At 38.5% G+C, this 16560-nt stretch overlaps 1 protein-coding gene and 1 long non-coding RNA gene across 2 annotated transcripts; both read left to right on the plus strand.

Moving 5' to 3' along the window:
• Positions 1–4: 4 nt before the first annotated feature.
• LOC148153396 (uncharacterized) lies at positions 5–457 on the plus strand. Its single transcript, XR_015761642.1, has 2 exons — positions 5–135; positions 214–457. It is a non-coding gene; the product is annotated as an uncharacterized LOC148153396 (long non-coding RNA).
• Positions 458–795: 338 nt separating this feature from the next.
• Positions 796–9332, plus strand: LOC106905249 (uncharacterized). The gene is made up of 16 exons (XM_014969947.2): positions 796–1276; positions 1703–1746; positions 2270–2334; positions 2425–2576; positions 2745–2802; positions 3206–3419; positions 3531–3617; positions 3856–4038; positions 4156–4796; positions 5049–5618; positions 5965–6523; positions 6615–6679; positions 7583–7723; positions 7819–7979; positions 8065–8155; positions 9001–9332. The coding sequence occupies exons 1-16, from the start codon at positions 1253–1255 to the stop codon at positions 9081–9083; spliced, it is 3138 nt and encodes a 1045-aa protein (XP_014825433.2). The 5' UTR covers positions 796–1252; the 3' UTR covers positions 9084–9332.
• The last annotated feature ends 7228 nt before the right edge of the window (positions 9333–16560 follow it).

The following is a 16560-nucleotide window of genomic DNA, read 5'->3' on the forward strand; positions in this document are numbered from 1 at the left end:
GGGGGGGACCTGTCACAGCTGCGGCTGAGCTGTGACCACTCACACCTGAACATCATCTCCCTGATCTCCAGCTGCTGCCATATAAGGATGGATCTTCCCCCTGCACGGCGTCAGATTGTTGTTAAACCCTCAGCGGTAACACCTTCAGGCCTGCTGTAAAGACTTGAGCTAAATTGCCCAGTACTAACCTGTCTGTCTCTTCCTTTTGCCCAGTTGCCTCTCCTGTCCCCGATCCTGACCCTCTCCACTGGATTTGGACCTCCTGGCTTTGACCCCCGTCTGTCTGACTCTGAGATCTGGTACCTGTTTTGACCTGGATTTGGACCCGCCGGCGCTGACCCCTGTCTGTCTGACCCTGAGATCTGGAACCGCCCGACCCCGACTTGGATTCCCTGGTTTTGACCCCGGCCTGTCTGACTAAGAACTGGTGTACTCCTTAATAAACAACCGATTTGTATTCTCTGTTCAGTCCCTGCGTCCATCGGTGCCTACTCGTGTCAATCAGGAACAATAAAGCACCTCAAAAATGCAGTAAAAACTCAAATAATAAGATACAAGATAATGAGATACCTGGACATTTCTTTGAATGGTCGTTTATTCTCAGTATGCATAATGTTTTGTAAACCCATAACAAAAACGGAAATGTAGCGAAAACATGTAGCGATTACTTTTTCCAAACAAATGACAAATTGCTGTGCACCATATCAATCAACAGGGGGCAGTAAGTCAGAAAATCGACGTGTAGTAGAAGAAGAACATTTTGTATGTGTTGTCCACCCTGAACAACGTCTTACAGGCTACAAATCTCACAAATGAAACATAGATATTTTCAAAGTATATAAATAAGTTCTGAAAGTCTATAAGTAAGTTTAAGGCAGCTAAGAAGTTCCTAAAGTATAATTTGAGAGGACAAACTGGATGTTACAGTGAATAGGATTTCAAACACCGTTACCTGTAAGACCTAACGCAGGGTAAATAAGTGTCGGGTTTCTGCGCGGGGTATTTACAAATATTCAACAGCGCCATTTTTTTTGGGACTGCTTATTAGAGTGAAAAAGTTGATAAAATACTTCTTTCAATTGCTTATATTAATCTAACTGTCGTTTGAGAAGCTCATTAGAACATACTTAGTAGGCTAAATAAAAAAATAACAGTTGGACTTGAAATGAAAACTACCGTTAGCTGTTAACTTTTTGCATCGACAGATGTACGAAACGTCGCAGTTTAAAACACTGACAACTGGCAGACTAAAATGGAGTCCAAGTATCCGACTTTGGTGAGTTATGGCTTGTTTTCTTGCTCTTTTTTTGTCTTCATCGCCTATCTGAAGAAGGAGGGCTGCAAACTATCATGGGTTGCTGTTTTAAAATTCAGGTTGCACTTTTCCGGTTTGTATTTGTTAAAAGTGCAACCGAAAAGCATGTATCATTGTTATTCCACAGCAAAATTGTGCTCCACCTCCTTTAGCTATGTGTAATTTAAGTCTAATGAAATCCATTGAGGTTTGTGGTTGTGATTTCTAAAGTCGGTGTAAATATTTCCTCCAGTGCACACTGGCTCAAATGTTTGGATTCATTTTTATGATTCTTTATTACCTGACTGGTATAAGTGGTATATTATTTGCTGGTCTTACAACCTTTTTGTAAATAAACAGTTTTGTAGTAGTTGGTGTTGAAAACTGATGGACTTTTTCTCTTCTCAGAGGAGACCCAGGAGGAAACTGTGCTACATTACAGAGAAGAAAAGGTACTTATCTGCTTCTATAGTTATTTATTAGACTACTTATTAAATTTCTTCTTAAGACTCTTTTGGTCAGTTTAGTCTCGTGTAACTAACCAACATTTACATTTAGGAAGCATTGATCACATCTGTCTTAACTGTTTAGGTTAGACATATTTACATTATGAATTGGATTCTGTCTCGGTGGATTTTTCAGGTTAACTTTCTTGAATGTAATTTCACAAGCTGTGATTAAAAAAATAGATATGTGACATGTTTTCCTCTGTGAAAGTTTAGCTGTGCATCACCACTTAAACTTGTTATATTAAATGTATCAAAAGAGCTTATATCATAATGAATGCAACAACCTGGATGCTTGAACAGAGATATTGTTAAAAATCTTTATTTTTACTCCTCGGAAGAATGAATGAATTTCATTGGATATCTGTTCATTGAAAGTAAAAGAAACTAAAATGTAGCACATTTATTGGCAACATTTCTTTTGTTTGGACATGTAATTTTTAACTTTTCCCTGAACTTTCTGTTTCAGTTTGTCTAATCAGTGGGCAGAATCATTCACATACGAGGACGTCGACAAGATGTTTGATGACATAGGTGACTGTTCAGCTTTGTACACTTTTGTCATTGTGTTTAGAAGTTTAAGCCTGTGCAATAATTAGAATTTTGTTTTTTCCTTTTTCACAGATGTGTGTGTACTTGAGCCACACCCACCGTCTGTTTTGTTTCAGAGTTCTGGCTCTGGGACAAACTACAGTGAAGGATCCATGTCTCCAGTCCCACAAGAAGAAAACCCAGCTGAAGAACTTGCAGAATACCAAATCTCCTTGTACCATCAAGTTAGTACAGTGATGATTTTAGAGGCTATAGAGCATAATCTCAAAGTTTCTGATGCTTTAGTTTTATAATATATAGACTCTGCACCTGGATCTTTGTTTAGGCTTCATGTACTTTACTTGAATTGACACCACTTAGTTTAATTTAATTTTTTTTTAATTTCTTTTTAGGCTCCCAATGGACATGTTCAGATTCCTTCAAGCTCACCAATACTTAATCTGGACACTGGTAAGATGTTCATCTAGTAAAGTGTAAAGCACATGTAAAACAACAATAGCTGGTAAGAGTGATTCATAATTACACCAAAAATCATAAACGAATAATGAATGGAAGACATTAAATGTGTAAAACAGTGTTTTTCAACGTTGGTCCTCAAGGCACACAGCCCTGCATGTTTTAGGCATTTCCCTATTTCAGCACAGATGATTTTAATTGATGGCTGATTAACTGGCTTTTGCTGAACTCCAGTCATCTGAATGGGGTGTGTTAAAGCAGGGAAACATCTAAAACATACAGGCCAGTGTGCATTGAGGACCAGGGTTGGGAAACACAGGTTTAGAAGGTCTTTGTGTTTTATCATCATGTTTCTTTATTTTTTTAATAATGTGGAGCTCTTGTTTTTTATTTGCAGATCCGACTTTCCCGTTTGAAGCACACAGGCCGATTAAGACATCTAGTCCCATAGAACACAATCCAGGGAAAGAGACGACGGAGAATCTGGAGGAGGAGGAGAAGGATGATGGTGTGACCCAGATTCCATTTAACAGTGAAGAGAAAACGGAAGAATCTGAAGCGGACCCCGTTCCCATCCAGAAGCCTCAGTGCAATGGACAAGTAGCTGAGGAGTACGAGAATTTGTTTTATTTTGTTCTACAAAAACATCATTGAGATAAATTAAGTTTTTATTTGTTACTTTTTTGTGTTTTTTCATTTGGTTTAATTATTTTTATGTACAGGACTGATGATTGGGAACTGGAGTCACCTTCAACCAGGATTGTCCTGACCAAAGTGTCCAGTCACAGAGCAGTGGTTCAAAATCCAAGGTAAGCTTTTTTTTTTTTTATTGAATACTTAGCTTTTTCCCCAAATAATTTTGCAATTACATGCTGAAAGACAGCATGTTAACTGTCTATATAGTACTGATATAGCTGTATTTTGGTTTATTTTCCCCCAACAGTACATGTTAAAAAGTAATTCTACAACTCTGGAAACAGGATATTGTGTCCTCATTAATGTTTTTTGTGAAACGATTGAGTATTTCCTGTTTTGTGTGTTCAACAGCAACGATGAAAACATCAAGGATTCAGTTCAAAAAGTGAGAGTAGAGCCTGAAGTTGGTCCTTCTACCAAAAAGTCCAGCTTGGTCTCCACTCAGCCGCCTGCAGAACCGTCTTCACATGTGAAAAGGGACATGAATGGTTTCCTGAAGCAGATCCAGCTGGCGAGAAAATCCAAACCATCATGGTAAACCGAGATAAAATCATTTGTTTGTGATTAATGTCACAAACAAATCTTTAGCCTTATTTAAATATATTGTTTATCATTTTACAAATAAATGACACTCTTGTGTGTTTTTTTAAGTTCCAAGAAAACTCCAGTCAAATCACAGCCTCGTCCTCCTCTTCCTCCGGAGCCAGAGGACGATTTTCTGATTCTAGAAGATGATTCGCCGCTTTGGTTTTCCATCCCAAGTAAAAGTGGCTTGAGTAAGAAAGAGAGGTTGAGCAAGAACTCCAGTGCTTATAAAGAGAGCTTAACAGACAAGGGGACAAATGAGGGTCCCATCGAGGTTTCACAGAAACAAAAGAAAGGCGAAATGGCCAAAAACAAACTGGACAGTCAGGCTGTTAATCAAAGAACGAAGAAGAAGAAGGGGAAAGAGAAAAACCGTGAGGTGGCGGAGTCTGATGATAACAAAGGAGATTTCCTCAGCCACCCAGACCTTCCTGCAGACGACTTTGTTGAGCAGGAGAAACCAAACAAGAAAAAACGACAAAAGAAAGTTCCATCAGAACAGACGGACGAGTCGGAACATCAGCCCAAAGGAAAAACAAATGTGGAACTGGAAAAAGAACCTGCCCAGAATTTAAAAGGTTCGACTAACGCATTAAATGAACAGAGAAGCCAGACGGAAAAATCCGAAGATGTGCAGGATGCAGGAACTGATGATGTTTTTAGAGAAGAACATCAGGAGCAGCTCGTTCAGGAGGCAGCAGAAAAGGGTAAGGGCATTATCTCAGCTGGCTCTATGGGTTGAATTTTCTGAAACTCACCGTTTGGTTAGTTTTTCTGTCTATTTACGCTTTACTCATTTTAAATATTAAATTATTCTGCTAAACTTGAATATTAATACTTGATCTAGGCTGTTGTGTGTTTAGAATGCATCATTCTAAACCCTTTTGTCTTGTAACTCAAGCAGCATGTGTATGAATACATGTGCAAGGTGTTATTGACGTTTCTTTGTTACCCTGCAGGCAAAGACATAAAGTCTGAAGCAAACGGAGAGGTCAAGCAAGACAAGAAATCAGCTTCATCCTCTGGCAGTTCGTCTAAAGAGGCCCAGCTTTCTCGAAAGAGAAAAAAGCAGCAGCCTGGAGATTGGTGGGTGAGCTCCCCTGCGAACCCAGAGCAAGCAGAAAGCCCCCAAGCCCCCAAAAAGTCCAAACTGAAGAGCAAAGAGCCCGGCTCAGCTGTACCTTCGACTGTTAAGAACAAGAAAGACAAAGCGCCGGCAAGGAGAAACTCCAAAGAGCCCACAAAGTCATCCAGTGATGACACCAATGAAGTTAAGGAGAGTAAAAAGAAACCGCCTAAAAGGAGAAATGCAAGAGACGTGAAGAATAAAGAAACGGCAGAAAAACCCCGTAGAGCTGTGGCAGAGCTGGAGGAGCAGCAGATCCCCGATCAGCAGATCCCCGATCAGCAGATCCCCGATCAGCAGATCCCCGATCAGCAGATCCCCGACCAGCAGATCCCCGACCAGCAGCTGGATGAGCATTCAAGCCCCTTGGTCTTTTCAAAGAGAGACCACAGCCTCAACTCACGTAAGGTCACAAGAGCTGGAAAGTCCTCAGATCCTTAACATGAACAACTGCTATAAATACTGACTGATAGTCTGATTCTAAATCTCTACCATTTCCACTGCTACACTCGAAGCCAACTTTGCATTGTATTGTTTCATCACTTGTAAAAGTTGGGGTAATTTATGTTCTGACTTAATTCAAAAGCTGCCAGAAATATCAAAGTCGTATCTTTGAAAATCAACTCAGCTTTATCCTATTTAGTTTACTGCATGCTAGTTTGATTTTGGAAGTTGCCTAAATTGGAAACATTAGTGGCATTCAAGTGTCCTAAAACTGGAAATAACTGTTGAATGTACTTTTGTTGTAGGAGGTGAGCTGTTTCAAAAAGTCTATCATCACAGCTCCACCCCTGCATCTCAGACGTGTCAGCAAAAGGAGCAGCTGAGGGAAACCGAACCAACAAAACGTAGGAGGAAGCCACCGAGTGATTGGTGGGCAGTCACCAAGTCCGATGATTTGGAAACCATCGACTCGCAGCCTCCTCTAAACATGCCCAAATCTCAGCAGAAGTGGGAGAAGCGGCCAAAGCAGTCACCATTCAGACTCGGCGCTCCCAAAAACGGCAATGTTGCGTCAAAAACACCAGGGGGAGCTCCAGAGGCTCCTGTGAAGCCTCTGTCTGCTCCAAAGGTTGCCAAACGCTCTCTTGCAACATTTAAAGACCTTTCAGTCGTGGTCACCAACAGACTCGTGCATCAGTGTAAAATGCATAATGTCATGTCGCAGCCTTCAGTGGAGAGCGCTGATACTGGCCCTATAACAGGCAGCAGGCCTGACGCAGGCATGCACAGTGGGGCCGATGTGGATGAATGCACACAGGCCGACCAGGAGGCCTCACAGGACAGACAGTGTCAGGCTGAGGACACGTAAGGAAGAACCTAAATTACTCCATCTGTCTTTACTGTCACCCTGGGTTTGTTGCGACTGTCTTTTCTTTTCTTTTTTTCCCTTTTACAGGTTAAGAGTCTTCAGAAGTGGACCATCCTCCATGATTGACCTGGAAAAGTGTGACGATGACGCGAGTATGTTTAAATCTTGTAACAGTTTTCACTTCTCTATGTTTATTGTCTCTGCTGGTTTTCAATCAGCACAAAGAATGACATATTTACAAGTTTCAACAGAGCTGCATTGATAAGTATAAAGGAGAGACCATTTTAATGGTTTCACAGGTTTTCATTGCTGAGTTTTGAACAGCATTGCATCACAATCTGTTGTCACTGCTCTTCTTATTAGGGACTGAAAGGACATGTAATCGCATATATGTGAGAACCATAATGTTTTCAGTAACCAAAACAGTTGGAAATGTTTTGAGGCTGTATCAAGAACAATTGTAGATCTCATAGAAAACTCATTGAGTAAGCTTCAGAGAGGAAGACACAGGACTCTAAGCAAATAAAGACGGGATTTTTCTCGATATTTTCAGAAAGGTTACCCCATATTACTTACAGAGTCACTTATTTTAATCCTTTTTGCACATATTTAATTATGTGAAAAGATGCAGAAATACTCAACCTTTAAGTTGAAGTGAAACCTTTTTGGTCCACATCTCAGGTTGTACCGCTCTGCTGCAGAGATTGGGAAGATTACTTTCTCCGCTGGCTCAGTGGAGAGCAGTGGTTTGCCGTTGAATTAATCAGACGACTTCACCACATTTCACTGTCGCTCTCGTCGGGCTAAAAATGTGGGCGTCCACACTGCAATATTTACACCGAGTCCCTGCAGCTCCTGAGGGGAATTAAAAATGCAGGACCTGGGGTTTTGACTCCGGGGTGTGTTGGTCACATCCACAAGTTTTACCTCTAATGTTCTTCCATTAACCTCACTTCCATTGAATGTTACGGCTTCCGAAGAGACATTTTTCTGACTAATTGCCTTCTGTGTTTCAAATTTTTTTCCTATATCTCTCATTTCCTTGTGTGTTCCAGATCTGCCGTCATCCAGGGTCCACGCCGTGCTGTCTGTGTCAGATTTCTGTGCCTCCCCTCTCAAGCCCCTGACCTTACAGTCAAAGGACAAGGAAAACATCACTGAATGGTTCCAGAGCCTCTGGACCGTGGAGGCTGATGGTAAGAACGTCTTGTGACGTAATGGTTACTATTTAGGAATCAAATGCAATTTTCATTCATAGTGAAGGACAAAATTTTACGTGTTCCTGCTGCAGGTGACGCTACGATCACTCCTGACCAGTTTCAGTGGTACTTCTACCAAAACTGTGCCTTGGGTATCCAGGAGGATTTCGCCTGCAACACCTTCTGCGCTGGAAAGCTGCTGATGGGCTCCTACACGAAGAAACCCCTCTGGGTGGATCATAGTGCAACAACAGTCAGTGCACTTCCACCTCACCTTCCCACCTTTGAGAATATCAGGCCCCTTATTTCTAATTTCTTTCCTTTTTTTTATCTTAAAGATTTTTAACTTATTAACAAGCTCGGTGAAGGTCACCGTCGACGGCAGCGTTTCTCGCTACAGTTCTGGACAAGCTTTTGTGGTGGAGTGTGGTAAGAATAACCATGTTGTCACTTTTGCAGAGTTAAGGCGCAAATAAAGTCCTTCTTTTTTTTTTTTACCATGTAATCAAATTGGGACATTGAGTTTTTGGACATTAAAAATAATAAAATTTAATTTTAGGAATACTGAGAGATTGAAGGAAAACTGCTTCAAGTTTTCTGTAAATGTTAAAAATGTAAATGTTTTCATGACTAAATGAAGACAACCACTTTTTTTTCTCCAGCAAGATGCTAAATCTCCAAAAACCTTAAAATGTCACCATAAAACCCAAAACTGGCTGTTGCTATTGTTGATGTCTGAACAATCAGAAAGAGTGCACAAGTTTAAGGAAACATTTGCTCTCTCAGAAAAACAGACTAAAGTTTGCCAGAAAGATCATACACAAAGACCAGAATGTCTGGAATAATGTTCATGTAAAACAAATTGGTCTAAAATTAATTTATTTGGACAACAAGACAAAAGAGATGTGTGACATAAACCAACTACAACATTCCAAGAAAATAACTTGATACCATTTGATTAGCGTGGAGGTGGACGGCTGCAGGAAGCGTCTTTCTGAAGATATTTCAACCAAACGGAAATTACACTAACTACTAAAGATAACATTAAACATTATTATCTTTTTATTCAATCAGTAAAACAAGATTCATTACAGCGTTTACCTGCAGCTAAATTACTTCCTTAATTAATTATAGATAAAAATCAAATTGGGTATCAATATATTAACGTTTCTATATGAAATAAATATTTAATAGTGTTCTTGTTTATTCGCCTTCCTGTATGGCTTTATTCGGTTTTTTAGCTAATATTTTTTGCCTAACTCTTATTCTTGCAGGACGGGCCTACAGCCTCCAAAACGTCAACGCGCAGCCAGCTGTTCTGTACTTCACCAGGATGTTGGCAGAGAGTTTGGACTGAAGATGTTATAGTGATACCGTTTACATGGAAACTCCAAATGTCTGTGTTTGCTGTAAAAAAACAAAAGCTTGACGATTTGATTATTTAAAAATATGAGCTGTAAATACCAGTTTTGTTAAAAAAAAAAATCTACCGAAAAATTGAGGCAAGACCTTTTTTTTTTTAAACATGTAGCAGTTTGTTAGATTCTGCTTAAGCAAAACAAATAAAAAAAATTAAAATTGTAAATAAAGTTGCATTCACTCTGCATTGCTATGCCAATTATTTTTTCATTTTTTTCTGGTTTCTCATGTGGTTCCTTTAGTTAAACGTAACATAGAACTGCAAGCTTTTGACATATTATTAATTGAAACAATTGATTTATGGGATGTGTTTTTATTATGAGTTTTGTATTTACTACTCCACCTTTTTCTCTTTAATTTTGCATTTTCTTACCATTTTTAGTGACAGAACCAAATAAGGGAAAACAATTAAAGAAATAGCTGTGAAAAATATTTTTTTATATATTATGATGTGTTGAAGTAACATTTACTTCAATTTGGAGTCCAATTTTTTTTAATGAATGTAACAATTTAATATTCTATTATTTGTCTTCCGTTAACCACTTTTATTCCTCTTTAAAGTACTTCATATAACAAAAGGAATGTCTGGCTGGATTCATCATTAATTAGTCAAAGATCTTTGAAATGTAATGTAACATTTATCCTATATTTAAAAAATTGTAGGCAGTTTGCAGAAGTTAAAAAAAAAGTTCCTATAGGAGCAAAGCAAGAAAAATGTATTCCAGCTAATGTTGCCAAGATACAATTTAATTGATCTCTTTAAATTAAATGAATTTATTTAGAAAGTCATGAAATACATTAATAAGTTAAATGTGAGTTAGTTGACAGCTTAGCTTACATCCTGTGCTAACATTGGGGGAAAAAAAAGACACCATCCAGTAAAGAAAAATCAACACAATAGTTAAATATAAAAGGAATAAAATACAGGCATACACAAGAAATGTTTGATCATTCAAGAGTAAAGAGACATACAAAAATATCTAATGATGGACCTAAGGTGAAGGAGATGAAGATTAAACGGGAGATTGCATTGCAGAAATCCACTGATTCAAAGCTTTAAAAGAAAAAAAAAAACTATAAATCCTCCATAAAGTTTTGACTTTACGGTACTCTGTGCTGTTTGGGAGTCATAAGTCTTTTTACAGGCCCTCCTCGTCATCTCTGGGCCTAACACCAGTAACATCTGTCCTCATTTTTGTCCAGCCCTTCTCATAAAGCCTCTTCCAACAAGTACAGCTAGCAAACACCACGACAGCTTATTTGTGGTTGATTATTTCTTTGTTGCTGCAGGTCTTCTTGGCAATAAATTTCACAAAGCCTGTTTATTTATTTTTGAAAATGGCTGCATTTGTGAGGAGGATGTGCTTGCGAGTTTCACTCATCAAACATGCCAAATCCTCTCTGCCAAGGCTAAACACCTGTTTATTGGATTAGATGATTACAGTTTGAAGAAACGAACCTGTTGGCAATTAAATTGTTTTTTCATTAATCAAACGGACAGCTCCGAAGTGAGCAGGTTTCCTTTCAAATATGGCACCATTTAAGTACAAATGAGCTATTTTTTTTTCTTCAGGGGGAATAACATTTATTGGCAGGAAATGCTAAAACAAAGATAAATGATCAACCGAACATATTCTTACATCTGCACACATTTTTTTCAGATGGATCACAGATGCTACAAAGTCACTCAACATTGGGTTCAAAAAGCTCTTTTCTGTTGCAAGTCACTGCAGGAATGCAGCAAATGCTCAGTAAAAACAGGGGAACTTATCATCTTACAGTTTAACTTTGAGCCAGCAAATTCTTTGACCCCAGTAGGAGCTCCACACATTGCTGCCCCAAGTTTTATCTACACTATCTTAAAAGATATTATTTACAAAGAGACTTTTTTTTTCAGCTATATTTTACCATTTCAGTTATTAGTTAATTTACGTCAGGGAGGCAAACTACATCTCTGAAAGCAAATTTGACTGTTTTACCATTAAGCTGTTAAATATTTGAACAGAACAAAGAGTGCACACATTTAGCTTAGCTCTTATCTGATCAGACTAGAACATAATGTTACTCATTAAAAAATCTTTTTAATTTATTGTGCAATTCATCTAACCATGCTTGGTGTCTCTGCAGGCACAAGAGGTCCAATTGTCAGTTAAGCAAATCAACGTGCATGACTCAGCTGCAGAGTAAAGAAAGGAGGATTCTCTAACAGTTTGATTGTTTTCGTGTTGTCTGATTTTCCTGCTCGGCTCTGGGTGGAGCTCCAGCGGATCGAGCCGCACTGCAGGGCAGGATTTCATTCCACAAATCAAAATCTGCTTTAACCACCGGAGAATTTTAATGATATTAAAGATCTGTTGCACACGTCTCCATCCAAATATCCTATCTGTGTTACAGCATTGGTGCAGAGAAATGGACAAATGTAAAGCAGGGTTGACTGAATCGCTGGTGAAGGATTTTGTTTTCATTTTAACAGAAGCTGTTGGGCTCTCACTGCAGCTTGAACTTGTTTCATGTTGGGATGAGATATTTTATTCTGGAAGCAGTGCAAGAGCATGTTTAGATAGGCGGACTGCGGTCTGAGTTAAGAAAACACCTGGCCACAAGTTAAATACCACAGGTGAAACCAGGACCGTGGTAGAAAAAAATACAGATTCAGAAAAAAGAAAACAGCGTTATTGGCCTCTTCACAAATGACATGGTTGGGTGGACAAATCCATTTCTTTAGCGTCACCTATCCGGACGCATGGTGGAAACAATCCCAACTCATCTGTTGTATTTTTAGGATGTGGCTACTGTTGTTCAAAGAGATTTATATTTATATTCATTAGACAGGTTTCGCTCCTCTCATTCTGCCTCTAATCGGCACAAGCTCCAAACACCCTCAAAAAAGTGAAACACGGCAGTTGTTCACATTATGTTAATATTTCATTTCAAGTTACATAAAAATTGTGTTTGTTGTGTTTAATTAATTAATTCTAGTAAAGATAACATGAGATAGGAAGACTGTTGTACCTGCTTTGTCCAGGACTGCATTTTATTCCTTCCCATGATGGCAATAATTCTCTGTATTGTGATTGGTTGGTGAGGAGGATGAAGGTGAGGCTGGCATTCAAGGAACAGCCGCCACTGCTTAAGAGATTTTACAATGAATAAAGGATGAGTTTTACTCAGCTGAGGACCTTTTTTTTTAAAAAAAAAAATAAAAAAAAATCTTACCAATACGAGGAGGAGAGGAAGCTCATGTCTTTTGTCTCGGCTGCTTTTACAAGCTGCAAGTTTGCAATAAGTGAAAAGCAGCCACAGACTAATGAATGTCAGAAAACCACCCCAAAACAGAGTATAATTACAGCCTTCCCAGCATGCATTGCTACTCCCACTGCCGTCCTTTAATGCGTCTGACACAAGACTATCTAAAAGCATAATTGCTTTTCTTATCCCCAGATACACCGCAGCAAGGTCAGGTTTCTCTTGGGAGTTTATCTTCATGAAAATGAAAACATAATTTTGTTTCAAAGTGCAGTGACATCACTCTTGAATTATGAATAATCCTATTTTAGCATTTGAATGAAGAAGTAATGAAAGGTGAAAGGCACATGTATTTAATCAAAGTTAGATACAAAACAGTCAGGCCTGTTGAAGAGAGCCACAACAACCTGTTGTAATGTTTTGACAAAGGCAGTCAAAGCCATGATTTGATGATTTACTTTCTAAATAACTTATTTTGCAATGTTGCACTGCACTGAGGCAGCCAGAGGGAAAATGCCAGAGAGAATCCTGGCTGCCAGTGGGCATATTTCACATTCACTGGGTAGAAACCTGAACGTGATTGTCAGCCCTGAGCTTTCAAAGAGCTGATCTCATCAGTCCAAACAAAGACTAAACATGTTTCTGTGCGGACAGAGTTCCAGGATGAAGTACAATTTCCTTCCCTCATTGTGGCTTTGAGTGTTTGTTTCCAGCAGGCGATTATGATAAAATTATTGTGTAGGTCTATGAATCATACGCTTACAATCTAGGGTTTTCTTTCAGGTCTGTCAGGCAAATCACAGGAAAGTGTATTTTATTGTGTTCATTTGAGTGTTTTGTTACACACTCGAGGAGGCAGGACGATTAAGGGCTTTTCGGCAAAAGAAGGTATTTGTGTACAAAAATGTGCAACAAAGGAAAACGCTGCCTGGCTGAGACACACGCCTTCGATCTCTGACCTCCTGCTGCACTTAGACTTGGGTTGTGTCCGTTCTGCATGTTGAAAGAAGATGTTTATGAAACATTCACATACTATTTAGAAATGGAAAGCACACAAGGATTTCATCTGCTGTTCTGTAAGCACTAAATGCAAGAGAAACGTTGAAGGACACAGCACATTACATTGCAGAAACTTTAGTTCGCAAACAACTTTGAAACATTTATTTTGCAAAATTAGATCGTTATTTATTTGGTTAGCTTCAGAATCTGCTCTGCTCATGATGGCAGTTTTACAAATACATATTTTCTAAATCCTGTTGAATCTTTCTTTAATCTGATTCTGCTGTTATTAGCCTGCTTAGTAAATGATACATTGCTTTTCCAGCAAATAAGTAGTTTACTCCCAATTCTCTCAGGCAGTTTCTATCCATCCGCTGTCTACACCCACTTATCCTAGCAAGGTTGGGAAGTGGTGTTGCCTTTCTCCAGCGGCCATTAGGTCAGAGGCACTGTACACCTTGAACAGGTCACCAGTCAATTATAGTTATTGTAAACACTTTTTATGCCCTAAAAGTTCTAGCTGAGGAAAGTGTTGGCTTATCGAAGTGCCAGGGTGGATCATCCTCTTTTGCCTCAAGCAGAAAGGTACGCACAGAGTTCCAGTGACTCGAGGGATAAGCAAACGGTAGAGCTGTCTGCCTTATTCCCCTGGGCAGCCCTGTTTTCTCCTTTTTCAAATCCCCATATTTTCAGGTGGATTTTGACAAACTGCTCTTGGCCCACGTAGTATGTGCCACATTTTAAATGGTAAAAAAACACAACAAAACAATCCATCCTCCAGCAGTTCCAGGGTGTTTACCTTGCTCTGAAAGTTTACAATGAAAGTTATAGAAAAATAGACACCAACATTTCAAATATGTCATCATCTTAATTAAGGATAAAGTCAACATTATGTGAAAAACTAAGTGAACCCCTGTAACGTTCAGTTGGTAACAGTAGTGGTGATTCAACATGACAACACCTCAAGGTAGGCTCAGTTTACATTTGATCATATTAATGTTTTATTAATTAACATTTGATCAGATTAATGTTTTGTCCGATTCGCATTTTAAGCTTGAATTAATGTTTTTCCACTCAGACAATAGAAACCAATCCCACATGACAAGATGTGAAATCTCAGCATGTATGCAGATGTAAATTGAGGCTGATTGCATGTAAGTGATTGTATGTCTTGATTGTATGTGCTTCTTTATTCTATGTCTCAGTGTTGCTTAGTGATAAAAGTTGAAGCCAGATTGTAAATAAAAAGTGGACAAATCTTTTACAAACTTCTCTTAAGCATTATCTAATAAATCTTTCTGCTGCCTGAAGAGGTTCTCAGTTTCCATAGATACCGTACTCACTCAGTTTGTCTCCCCACTTTCAATTAAAAGTTTTGCTCACAGGAGCAGATCTTTTTGCGTCATTCTCGCTCTTCGTTCTCGGATGAAGTGCTCTGCAGATGTCACACAGCAGATTCCTCTGCAGCATTGTAGCTGGTTCCAATCGTACCTGAAAACCACCTTCTGCTTTTTTATTTTTTTTAGTAGATTGGAGTAGGTCACATGCGTGCACCTACTCAAATATTTCCTTTCAAGGACAGGAAGAGAAATGGTAAACACTGTTGTGGAAGGAGGATATGTTCAGCCTGGGCTGTGCACATTTTTCAGAGAAAATGGCTTGGAAGTAGAAAAAAAAAAACATAATTATTTTTGACTGAAAAAAGGACCTTCGGGAGGAGTCAGTGTGTTTTATTTGAGCACACAGAAAAAAAAAAAAACGAGAAAGGCCGGACCTGAACTATTCATTGTTGACTTTGTTACAAAGACTGCAGCGCAATGAATGGAGAGGCTGATTCAGTGAACGACAAATGAACTTGCAGTCCAAACTTCTTTTGTAAACAGGCAAAAACTAAAGAAAATGGAGGAGAATTATTGCAGCAGAAGAACAATGACGCAAAGTGTTTGATACATTAATTTGTTTTCCACAAGAACAAAAAAACCAATAATTTTCTATTACATTTTGTGAAAATTGGGCAGCAAAACAATAAGACAATTACGCATTTCTAAGATCCCATGACAGGGATTTAGGATTCAAACATATAATCTCAAATTACAATCGCAGGCGTATTTTGCATCCTGAAGCTAAAAGGGACTATTTTTGTTTTTGTGTAAGGAAAAAGCTTCAAAACCTTTCCCGCTGAAGGTTTAATTATGCACTGCTTTGTGTTGGTCTGTCATATTAAATCCCTACAAATACAGTCAAGTTTGTGACAAAGTTGGAAAAAAGCTTATGGGTGTGAAGTTTTTTTTGTTAAAAACTATCTGCTCGTATTTCAAAAGCCAGTGTGTATTGTGAGTGCAAATATACATCTAATATATATGCAACAGAAACAAGTCCCATTAAAAAACACAACCTCTTTCCAAGTGGATTTATCTCTCTAATAATGGAGAGATCACAGAGATGTAATAATTTCTGCCTCAACTCTTCAGCGCAACAATTTCCTTCTTTCTCTCTCCTCAGCACTCAACAAAATCACACCCAGACTCCATCTTCTATAATAATTGAGTCTTGGTCCCTTTTCTCTTCTGTCACAGTTATGATTGTCTTCAAATGTGACTCTCAAGAGGCTCAAAGCTGGAACCAGTTTTCTCTTGTGAATTTAAATAAAATTAGAGACACAAAGTAATATTGAAAATGGTGTTCAGTTCTATAGGAGTAGAGAAAAAAAAAACATCTTAAATTGACAGCAATTATCTTTTGACATCTAGGTTTGCTGCATTAAACAACTATAGTAGTTTTTGAAAAGGATTCAATACACAACAATTTCTTCTCTCTGTATAATGATTGAAATTCTTTGTCGCTTAGTGATGTTACACACTTCATAAGTATACTCCATGGAGGATGTCATCCTAGGGTTTATAACCTTGCATCTTCTTCCAATGGACACTTTAAGAGGTGCAAATGGCTGATGAAAGTATCATCTTCAGCTTGAGCCATCCAGAGTCACTGACCTCTTAGATGTGGACTGAAAGGTCGAAAGTGAAAATGAAAAACTAAACTGAACAAACGTCATTCTAAAACAGTAAAAGAGGAGCAAGTGTCCAAAATGTGAAAAATGCACTGATGATAGTTTTATAGTTAAATTGCACAAGATATATGTGACAAAAAAGTTTGAAAACAAATTATTA

Source organism: Poecilia mexicana, unplaced genomic scaffold, assembly GCF_051168715.1.
Source record: "Poecilia mexicana isolate PSO_F unplaced genomic scaffold, ASM5116871v1 scaffold_20, whole genome shotgun sequence".
In the NCBI taxonomy this organism is placed as follows: domain Eukaryota; kingdom Metazoa; phylum Chordata; class Actinopteri; order Cyprinodontiformes; family Poeciliidae; genus Poecilia; species Poecilia mexicana.